Here is an 11,870-nt window from a genome sequence, read left to right on the forward strand (position 1 = left end):
GGTACTCAGAAAACCCTGTTTGGGTAGAGTCTCTGTGTCCCTTGCGAGGGGGGATGGGGATGGGCACCCTGTGAGCCGGTATTTCCGGGCTTTTGTTCTCTGGCGGCTTTCCCTGGCGGTTTGCTATGCCTCTTCTGAGAGAGCAGCAGCGGCTGAAATTCAGCCTCTGTCTCAGAACAGAGGGATCGCGGATCGTTCTCCACTGATGTTCTGGCCACTTTAACTCTGTTTCTGTTGGTGCTGCTCAACCCTGCAGCATCCCGGGCTGTGCGCCCCACACCCGGCGTCCCAGCCCTCACTTCCAGGGCCGGCACGTCTCTGTCCTTTGTGTTTCCAACCCCGCCCGCCGCCAGCCGCCCCGCGCGGGCTCCCGGAGCTCCCCGTCTCAGTCTGGTGTCTCACGGGTGCTGTCCGCGAGTCCGCCTGCTCCCCCGTGCAGGTGGCCCGCCAACCGCCAGCCGTCCCGCGTGCGCTCCCGGAGCTCCCTTCTCAGCCTGCTGTCTCAAGCGTGCGGGTCCGCGGTCTGTCCGCTCCCCCTTGCAGGTGGCTACCGCTTCCCGGCGCCCTGACACGGCGGCTCCCTCCCCCTTCTGTTTAGCTTCCGATATCTGTGCGCGGTTTCACGGCTCCCCGCTTCGTACCTCGATACTCAGCGCTGGAGATGTTCATTTGTAGAGATCCAGATGTATCTTCCTGCGTCTCAGGCTGATTCCGTGGATATTCCTGGGTCTGGTACCTATCCAGCTCAACTCAGGGGACCGGCTGAAAAAGGGGTCCCCTACTCCTCCGCCATCTTAACCTTCCCCCCCCCCAATTAACATTTTTGTAAACGATGTGGAAAAGAAAGTGTTCACAGTGAAATTTCCAAGTTGCCAATGACCCTAAGCTTTTCTAGTTAATGAAGTGCCAAGCTGATGGGGATAAACTGCCTGAAGACCTCATGGAGTTGCGTTAGTGGACAGAAAATTGAGCCATAAGATAATGAGCCATTGCATTTAGGAAGAAAATAGTCCAAAGTATACTTGCAGAGTAATGGGCTTGGAGTTATCCATTACAAATCTGGGATCATTGTAGACTCTTCTCTGAAGACAGTGATGGGTTCATTAAAGACAGATAAACATTCTGACAATCACCAGGAAGTGAAGAGAAGAAAACAAAACATAGTATGCTCTTCTTACAGAAAATCATCATGCAGATATACCTGTTATTCATAGTTCTGATCACTATATTCAAGACTTTACTGAAAAAGAAAGCACTAAAGGGTAAGACATCTGAAACAACCAAGAAGAACGGCAAGGGTACCCTGTAAATGTAGATTTAAAAAATATAAACTCCAATATAGAATGGCAAAGTTTGAGAGAAAATAGAGCCAAGACCTTCAAAATATTTAACGATTCTATTTTGTATGTGAAAACTGGCTAACTTTCTTAAAGGAGGTAAAACAAAGAAAAAAAAAAGAGGCATTTTTAATTGATAGTTTCGACAGAGAGTGGATTTATGAAACTCATTTCCTGGAGAGAGAGTTCTTGATGAAAGTAGAATTTCCAAAAAGAATGGAATGAACTCTTGTAGTGTGCATTTAAGTTGTTATTTAAGGGGGGAATGATGATTGTGGATTTATTTCTAGCTTTAAGCTGAATATCAGTATGTATATATGCATTCTTATTTATTACCTATCCTTTGGTATCCGTCAGAGGCAGGAAAAAAAAAGACGGCTTCTCAGGACCAATAGTTTCATGAGTTGAGAAGTTAAAAATGGAGATGTATAATTAGTACATGAGTTTCTCAAACATCTGTCACATCATATTGTTTAGTTACTATTGAGACAAGGCAGTGAACATCTAACAGATTTAATTTTTATAAAACAGAAACATTTCTCAACATTTTTCTTTCTTAAGCGAATCAATGAATTCTCATCTGGGGGAGACCAGCCCATATTAGCAAATTCCCTGCCAAAACAGTGTAGAAACTCAGGAATTTCTTTATGATTTGAGTTCATGTGTTTAAAAATACTGGACCACAACCTTACTTGTTTGAGTACTGTTGATTTTCAGTAGCTAATCAAGAGTACCCTGGTGTAAATCAGTCAACACAGTGTGACTGGCACTTGATAATATTCAAAGACAGTCTTAGAATGGTTAACGTGATAGCCATGCATAGACACAGTCTGCTTCTAAGAAAATTATACTTTGTTGGCTACAATCTATTCTCATTTGTCTACCCAATTTTTAAGGATTAATGATAGTAAAAAATGATCTAAGAGGCGGTCAACAAATATTTTTTGAAAAGGTCCAGATAAGAAACATTTTAGGCTTCCTGGATCATGTGGTCCTTGTTGTTTTTGGTCAGCCTCGCTCTTGTAGCACAAAGACAGCCCTAGACAATACATAAAAAGTTAGGTGAGGCTATTTGTTCCTATGAAACTTTACTTCCCCAAACAGGCACCAGGCCTGATTTGACCTTTGGGTCAGCTGACATCTAAACTAAGTGTGAGGGCCCCCAGGTGGCTCAGATGGTTAAGCGTCTACCTTCAGCTCAGGTCATGATCTCAGGGTCCTGGAATGGAGCCCCGCCTTGGGCTCCCTGCTCAGTGGGGAGCCTGCTGTCCCTCTCTGTCTGCCTCTCCCCCTGCTTGTGCTCTCTCTCTCAAATAAATAAATAAAAATCTTAAAAAAATAAACTAAGAGGGGGCTGAGATTAATGAAACATAATTTATGCAAGCTTTCCAAAGTAAAGACATTAAATAGAAGCATCTATTTCATAGGAATCCCCTTTAATTTAACTTGTGTTTGTGGTATACCTTTACTTTTAAGACTTGTTCTGCTCAGCCCAGCTTTTATGTTGGAAAGAATATGGGATTTGGGTGGAGATGGCCTGGGTTCAGGCCCTGTTCTTCCACTTGCTACTTGGGTGACCTTGAGCAAGGGGCTAAACTTTTCTAAGTCTTGTTCTTTCTTCATAAAAATGGGACTATAATAATGCTTAGCTGTGAGAATTAAATAAGATTAATGTAAAGGATTTTGTAAAAATCACCTACAAATACTTAAAGACAGCAGCAGTTACTGTTAACACCATCCAGGGTTGCTGGCCATTTTTCTCTCAGTATCTTTCTAAGCTTATTAGCTCCATGTTCTCTCCCTAAATGAGAAAAAAAGCTAATCCAAGGAGGGTCTTGCAATATCATATACTTTATAAAAATAATTAAATTGTCCATTAATAATAACCTTTAAGAAGTGTACATTTATAAAGAAAAAGAAACCTTAGAGTTTATAAAAACAAAAAATAAGAGAAGTTATAGTAGCTGACATTAGTGATAATAGGAGTTTAAGAAGAAAAGAATATTAGAGGTTGAGAAGTTAGAGACAATAAGCAGAAGATGAGAGATAACTCAAGGACAAAGCCAAAATAGGGCTAACAGTGGGAGTTTAGGAGGGAAAAGAATTCAAAAGGCAAATGAAAGTAGGTTCAGTTCAAGGCTGGCATTAGAGTCTGCCAGCGAAGCACTGTCTATAGGAAGTTTGCAGCTCTGGGTTTATCGGCCCCATTACCAGTGTGACCATTTGACTTCTATACTTTGTTTCAGTTATTACACTTAGGACCTTTCCATTTGTATCTGTATTTACTGACAGGCATCCAAAAGATAAGAACCAGGGAAGCATTTAAAATAATAGCCCACAGTTCTGTTGGTTCTGTATTTCTAATCAGAGAAAGCTTCCTTGAGAAAAATGACGCCCATGTGCCCTGACTACAAAATGAGTTAAGATAAATGAAGATTAAATAGCAGACTTGTTAATCAGGATTTGGGGTAGACTTACATTTTCACAGTCCATTTTCTCGCTCTCACTTTCTCGCTCTCTCAAGCCTGCATTCCTGCTTATACATTCTCACAACACACATCCACACCCACGCACGCCTGTCATACTTTCTCTACCCAGATGGATGAAATGGACTGAAGTTGGGTGCACCAATGTGTCTTTTATAATCAGTATTCACTGTCTCAGAGTCAGACAAATGAGGAGAAAATAAAGAACATACTTTTTTTTGAAAGCCGAGAAATGACATTTCTATTTTTCTTCCTGATATGACTCAAACTAACCTATGTAGGTACCACGTTCATATTAAGTGGATATTTGGTTGTACCATCTGGCAAACAGAAGGTTAAAAGTATGACTGTTTAAGGAGAAACAAACAATTCAAGAGGGTTTTATTTTCATTTCAGAAAAGAAGTATTTGGAGTATGTCTCCTCATCACCAAACATAGTTATTTTCAGTCATTGGATTATATGTGGACTTGGCTACACCAGCAAAAATATAAAAACACACTGAAGAACTGTATCTTATCTTTTGTTAATTTGGGTTTTTAGTGGATTTGGAAGTTTGGGCTTACTGGGAAGAGAAGAACAGTTAAATAATGGGAACAAGAAGATTGGGAGGGACTTGATATGTGAGAGAAAGGAATTAATTGCTTTGTGGAGAAACATTCTGCAGATTCTATGAAGTGCTATCTGGGGTTCCCAAAGATAGAAGATCTCTCAGAAAAAAATTTAAGGTCAAAATATTAATGGCACTTTCATATTTTTTTCTGAGTTTAAGAATGGAAGAGAATGTGTTTTGGATACATCCTAAGTACCTGGAGAGGGGGAATACATATTCTGGCGGTAGTAGCATCTTTCTTTGTTTCATTTTCAGTGATTTAGGTATCACTCGGTAACGAAAAGCAGATTGAATAGGACTTTCCTCCAGGCCCCAGATCCTCCATCTTAATAAGATAAATCGTTCTATATTCTTCTTTCACAAAACTTCTTTTTTCCTGATTCCAAACTTATTTCAGCCCCTTCTATACAAAAGAGAAAGATTCCTAGTACTATGCTTTCAGTATATGTTCTTCCAAAAAGATCGAGACAGTCCATCTAAATTTTATTATTTTTAGCCCAATTGATGGAGAAAGCAAGAAGAAAAGATGAAAGCATTACAGGCTTCCCCCAGAACTCTCCTCACCCCAGGTTGACAGGTTTATGATCTTATCCCCATCATCCCAACTCACTCACAGAACAGTAGTTTCCAAACATAGCAAGACCATTATTTTAACCAGTAACTAAAGTGAAGACTTGAAGGACTGACCTGAATTAGATTGAAATTGTTTATCTCTAGATTGCCTTTTAGATAATTACAGATACCTGAAGTGATCAAACACATGCACCTAACCTTGCAGAGCAGCTTGTCAAAGTCTGTTTGCTTAAGAATACCCTGCTTTTGCTCTTTTTTTTCAAATGCATTACAGAAGAAACACTCCACCATGGTAACATATGATGAAAGTGACACTGATTTGGAATGTAAATATATGCAGGGTGTTTTAAACCGACAGCATTTTGTATAAAAAAGTACTTTTAAAAATATATACTGTATTTGAAATTCAATTGACAGAGAATAAAACAATAACAATCATTCTATTGTAATTTTTAAAGCATACATTGAAAGAGGATATTCACTCAAGGTTGTAATTTTTTTACTTAGTAAGAAAAGAGTGAATATTTTACTCAGTTATTTTTTAGTACTTGGCTATGAAGTGAAGCTGGTTGAAAAATTGGCTTTTCATTAGATGGTGTGTGTGAATTGCTGACATTCAAGTTTTTCAACCTACATAGAGGCTAATTTCACATGGTTTAACTTAAAATATAAGGCTTCTTCAAAGGAACAATATCTGTCCAAAAAAAAGGATACTCATTAAAGCAGTAACCTTTTCGTGTTTTTTATATCTTGAATGGCATCTAAAGACTTGCAATTATATCACTTAAAATTTATTCCTGCAATTTCTCAGGGCTATTTTCTGGAAATTGTATGAAAAATTTAGAATCCACGTGGATTTAGGACTCTAATCTGGACTCACATTTTTTAAAGTCTTGGATAGAGCCCTAGTTTACACGTTTTTTTGCATTTACACACCCATAGATCCACCACCACAATCAAATTGTAAAAGTTTTCCTTCACCCCACTTTATGCTCCTTTACAGCCAAGGCCCCCATATCCCCAGACAACCACTGATTTGACTTCTATCACTATAGATAAATTTTACTTTTTATAGAAATTATGGAAGTGAAATTACATAGTATGTACTTTTTTTGTTCCAGGCTTCCTCCAGCATAATGTTTGAGAGATTCATCCATGTTGTTGTGAGTATCAGCAGTTCCTTTCTTTTTATGGCTGTGTTATAGTATTCCTTTATATGAATACATCATAATTTTGTTTATACATTCACCCGTTGATGGGCTGTTACTTGTTTTTAGGTATTGTTAAAGATGCTATGAATACTTGTGTACAAGACTATGTTTTCATTTTTCTTAAGCAAGTACCTAGGAGTGGATTTATTGGATCATATAGTAAATATGTGTTTAAATTTGTAATAAACTGCCAAATTATTTTTCAAAGTGATAATGCCATGATTTTTGTTTCATAGCCTCTTTATTAATTTTCTTATTGCTGCTATAACAAATTATCGTAAATTTAATGGTTTAAAACAACACATATTTACTACATTATCGTCCTGGAGATCAGAAGGACAAAATGAGTCTTCTGGGGCTAAAGTCAAGGTGTCAGTAGGGCTGATTCTTTATGGAGGCTCTGAGGGGAGAATCCATTTCCTTGCCTTTTTCATGTTTACCTGAATAATCCAGGATAATCTCTTATCTCAAGATTCTTAAGCAAATCACAAATGCAAAGTTGCTTTTTACATATAAGGTAATAGTAACAAGTTCTGGTGATTATGACCTGGATATTTTGGTGGGCCATTATTCAGCCTACCATACTCTCTAAACTTGTAATCAAGTAATTTCAACTAAAATTACTCATTCGGCCAAAACTCTAAGGATGTGTACATGTTTTTTGTAGGACTTCCTTAGGCTTAATTAGCTACTTGCGTTTGGTGGTTACTGTGTGCCAAATACTAGTGCGTAGAGCTGGCAAAACCACAGGGTGATGTAGGATCAGGCTTTTTTTTTTTTTTTTTTTTTTTTTTTAAAGATTTTATTTATTTATTCGACAGAGATAGAGACAGCCAGCGAGAAAGGGAACACAAGCAGGGGGAGTGGGAGAGGAAGAAGCAGGCTCACAGCAGAGGAGCCTGATGTGGGGCTCGATCCCATAACGCCGGGATCACGCCCTGAGCTGAAGGCAGACGCTTAACCGCTGTGCCACCCAGGCGCCCCCAGGCTTTTTTTTTTTATATAACTTAAAAGGAGATGAAAGTGTGATCAGCTGGTGGGAAGGTGAGAATCTGAGATGGCCCTACTAGTAAGCTTTAGTGGTGGCCAGAAATGGCTCTGCTTACTTATGTTTTGGGGAGTCTAAACCTCAGAGGGAAGGCAAAAGTCTGATCAAGTCTGTGGGGATCCCAGAAGCAGATGGTACCATGGTGGAGTTCCATGGGGTTCCGCCTCCAAACTGCAAAGCTTAGAGAAGCCCCAAGTCCAGCATCATGCCTGAGAGGTGGATTGGAAATGCTGGAATAGATAGATATCTGATCACTAGATTCAAGAACAACCTCTCAGAGCCCCATGGCACGCTAGTGGGAGAGACAGGAGCTAAACATAAGTCAGTAATCCCAAAAAGGGCAAATGGTTTATCTGCTAATATCCGGAGGCTGTGACAGGACAGGCTTGTCAAAGACAGGACAGACATCAAGTGTGCATGTGCACCCAAAGACAGAGTGAACAAAACACTCATCATTGGCCAAATGAAGGCTGAGGATGCATACTTCATAGATAGTCTTTGTCTGTTGCTGGAGACATACTGTAAACCTCATAGAATTTAGATTATCCTTGACGGGAGGGAAAAAAGAAAACCATGAAATAATAGATCTTTTAAATCCAAAGAGATTGAGGCACATCTGGGAGTGACTGAGCCACCTTGAATTAGGAAGACTAAATTTTCCCTTAAAACAAACTTGAGAGTTAAGGGAAATCATTTACAGAAAAACAAAGGTTACATTTTAGCAAACCTGGCATGTTGTCTGAAAGCATCGTGCTCCTTAAATACAGAGAAGGTCTATAAAAATATTTTAACAAAGGTAATGCAATCACCAGGCTTGACAAGTTTCCATGACCATACATACTATTCCTTGAGATTTCAGGTCTTTGTTCCTAGGATCATCAGCAGTGTTAGCCCTAGAGATTTTTTTTAGAGATTATTTTAGAGGTTAACCTTCCTTTAGATCGTGGGGAAGATTGTAAGAGGTAGTGTGTGTGAAAAATTTATGGAAAGTCGTACTCATGTGTGAAAGACCATTGTTTTCATTGTTTAAATGACAAAGCCATGTTCTCTTAACTGTGGTCCAATTCCTTTTCTATAGTATCAGATAGTGGTCTTTCACATCATGAATCCCACTTTCGTGCCCCAGCCTACTATATGATGACAGCATCCTGTGATGGCAAAAAGGAAAGTGCTCAGGTTCTCCCGTCTTTGAGTCACACAAAGCAAGGGAATATTATTAGGTGTCTGACTAGTTGTTAATAACAGCTTGAAAATGTGAGTGTCGCTGGGCTGTGAGTATTTCCTAAAGTTCATCATTTTGGCAATTTAATGTGAGATATTTCATAAGGGGGGGTGGGAAGGAGAAGATGCAGATTTCGCCTCCATTTCTTGTTGATTGTAATCATGTTTGTCACTCACCTGTTTGAACTGCTTAAACCCTTTAGGAGCCTGATTGTCGAAGCCTCCTGTTAAGTGGAAAAAAGTCTCCCCTTCCTCTTAGCAAATCATGGTAAACATGTCAACACATTATGGGATGTGGTAAACTTCTGAATATATGAACATCTGATGAGGAGATCTTTTTGATCGGAACTTTTGTGTTGGTTCAATAGGCAGGACTAGTTTTCCACTTTGTTTACTTTCAGGTAACTGAGACAGTTAGACACACATGCTGGGACCTGGGGTCAGCTCTCTGTGAAATGTATGGAAACACATTTAACACATGGGCTTTGGAGTTCCCCCGCCAAACCCGGCACCTCTCCTAGTATTTTAAATGGGAGGTCCTGCCTCTAAGATGGTGCCTAGATATTCTAAAATAGATACATTAAATTAAGTACAAAATGTGGTTAGCTTTTTTTTTTTTTCTGGGTGTTTGCAGCACATTTATAAAAGTTGTTAAAAGACTTGTTTTGCTGAATTTTCATTAGCACATTCTTAGTGAGATAGTAACATTCAATATCACTGACAAATATATTGGGCATCTCTAGTAAGAATTTTTCTAATTATTGGATTTGTAGTTATTCAGGAGTTGGCAGAAATTCTAAATACTAATAATTTAAGTAATCTAACAATTACTGCGATGACCCGAATAGTCTAGATGGTAATAACCACGGCTACACTTACTGAACACTTATTGTGTTCCAGGCATTGTTTACAGTGCTTTCCATGTGTTACCTTATTCATCCCAACAACCCTCTGAGGCTATCATCCACCTTTATAGATGAGGAAACTGATACTTTTTTAAACACTGTTCTCTAGTTCACAAAGCTAGTGAGTGGTAAAGCTGTAGTGTGAACAGAGTCAGTCCAGCTCTATAACCGGTATTCTTTTTTTTTTTTTAATTTTATTTATTTATTTGACAGAGAGACAGCGAGAGAGGGAACACAAACAAGGGGAGTGTAAGAGGGAGAAGCAGGCTCCCAGTGAAGCAGGGAGCCCGATGTGGGGCTCGATCCCAGGACCCCGGGATCATGACCTGAGGCGAAGGCAGACGCTTAACAGTTGAGCCACCCAGGTGCCTCTATAACCAGTATTCTTAATCACCACCCTAATTATATTCCACTTTCTTTAGTCTTTATTTATTTTATTTTTAAACTAAGACTATTTTTTTTAACAGCAAAATCGAAGGGAAGGTATAGAGGTTTGCCATATACCTCTGCCCTCCTGGGCACAGCCTCCCTCTTTATCAATATCCCCCACTAGAGTGCTACCTTTGTTTTAACTGCTGAACCTGCACTGACACATGATAATCACCCAAAGTCCATAGTTAAATTAAGGTTCACTCTTGGTGTTGTACATTCAGTGGGTTTGGACAAATGTATAATGACATGTGTACATCATAATGGTCACAGAGTATGATACCCTAAAAATTCTCTGTACTCTACCTATTCATTCCTCCCCCCTCCTCCCAACCCCAGGTAACACTGATCTTTTTATTGTCTCCATAGTTGTTGCCTTTTCCAGAATGTTATTTGTTAAAATCATACAGTATATATTGCCTTTTTAGATTGGCTTCTTCACTTAGTAATAGGCAGGTAAGCTTCCTCCATATCTATTCATGGTGAGATCACTTATTTCTTTTTAGTACTGAGTAATATTCCATTGTCTGGGTGTACCACAGTTTATTTACCCATTCATCTGCTGAAGGACAACTTGGTTGCTTCCAAGTTTTGGCAATTATGAATAAAGCAGCTATAAACATCAACATGCATTTTTTGTGTGGATATGATCTTCAACTCCCTTGGGTAAATACCAGGAAGCACTATTGATGAGTCTTATAATAAAAGTGTGTTTAGTTTTGTAAGAAATCACCAGAGTGGCTGTGTCACTTTGCATTTCCACAGCAATGAGTTCCTATTGCTCCGCATCTTTGCCAGCATTTGGTGTTGTCAGTGTTCTGGATTTTGACTGTTCAAATAGGTGTATAATGGTATCTTGTTGTTTTAATTTACATTTCCCTAATGACATATGATGTGAAGCATCTTTTCATAAGATTATTTGCCATCTGTATATCTTTTTTCATGAGGAGTATCTGGTAAGATCTTTGGACCATTTTTTAATTGGGTTGTTTGTTTTTTTATTGTTAAATTTTAAGGGTTCTGTATATATTTTCGATAATAGTCCTTTACAAGATCTGTCTCTTGAAAATATTTTCTCTCACTCTGTGGCCTGTCTTTTCATTTCCTTGGCATTGCCTTTTGCAGAGCTCAAACTTTTAATTTTGATAAAGTCCGGCTTATCAATTATTTCTTTCATGGATTGTGCCTTTGGTGTTGGACCTAAAAAGTCATTGTTCCCCACCCAAGGTCATATAGGTTTTCTCTTATGTTGTCTTCTAGGATATTTATAGTTTTAGATGTTACATTACGTCTATGATCCATTTTGAGTTAATTTGTATGACGTGTGTAAATTCTGTGTCTGGATTAATTTTTTTTATGTAGATGTCCAGTTGTTTCAGCACCATTTTTTAAATAGTTTTATACCTTTGTTTAACAATCAGTGGTTAGTTCTCATCTACATTAATTGTAGATTTTTGAAAGTGGTGACAAGTACATAAGTAGCCAACATATAGAGCTTGTTTGGTGAATCTTCATCCTCGTTATGTTTTCTGGACAACTGCACATGGATACGGTATGGAACGTTCCTTATTCTTTTGGCCCAGACAGCTTTGTTGAACATGGTGTTATTGCGCACATCTGGAGTTCCCATCTCCTTCATGGCAAATTTCTGGGTCTCTTTGAGTGCCCGAGGAGCATGATTCTTGAAACCCATTCCATGGATGTGCTTGTGAATGTTGATGGTGTATTCTCTGGTCAGTACCTCTTCAATGGCAGAATGGCTCTTCTTCTTTCCACCCTTCTTTGTGGGAGCCATTCTGCCAGGTCCTGGTTGGAATGCTCAGCACCATTTATTGAAGAGAGTATCTTTTTTTCTTTTTTTAAAGACTTTATTTATTTATTTGAGAGAGAGAGAGAGAGGGAGAGAGAAGAAGAGCACAGAGGAAGGAGCAGACTCCCTGCTGAGCAGAGAGCTGGACGTGGGGTTTGATCCCAGGACCCTGAGATTATGACCTGAGCTGAAGGCAGATGCTTAACCGACTGAGCCACCCAGGTCTCCCTTGAAGAGAG

General features: G+C 39.2%; 1 protein-coding gene across 1 annotated transcript; it reads right to left on the bottom strand.

The window, feature by feature from the left end:
- Nucleotides 1–11,256: 11,256 nt before the first annotated feature.
- LOC100473156 (60S ribosomal protein L31-like) lies at nucleotides 11,257–11,616 on the bottom strand. The gene has a single exon (XM_034670943.1). The coding sequence runs from the start codon at nucleotides 11,614–11,616 to the stop codon at nucleotides 11,257–11,259; it is 360 nt and encodes a 119-aa protein (XP_034526834.1).
- Between the last annotated feature and the right edge of the window lie 254 nt (nucleotides 11,617–11,870).

The sequence above is a fragment of the Ailuropoda melanoleuca genome, chromosome 11, assembly GCF_002007445.2.
Source record: "Ailuropoda melanoleuca isolate Jingjing chromosome 11, ASM200744v2, whole genome shotgun sequence".
NCBI lineage: Eukaryota > Metazoa > Chordata > Mammalia > Carnivora > Ursidae > Ailuropoda > Ailuropoda melanoleuca.

Coding starts and splice junctions, on each gene's coding strand:
- LOC100473156 (XM_034670943.1), bottom strand. CDS start 11,616: ATGGCTCCCACAAAGAAGGGTGGAAAGAAGAAGAGCCATTCTGCCATT.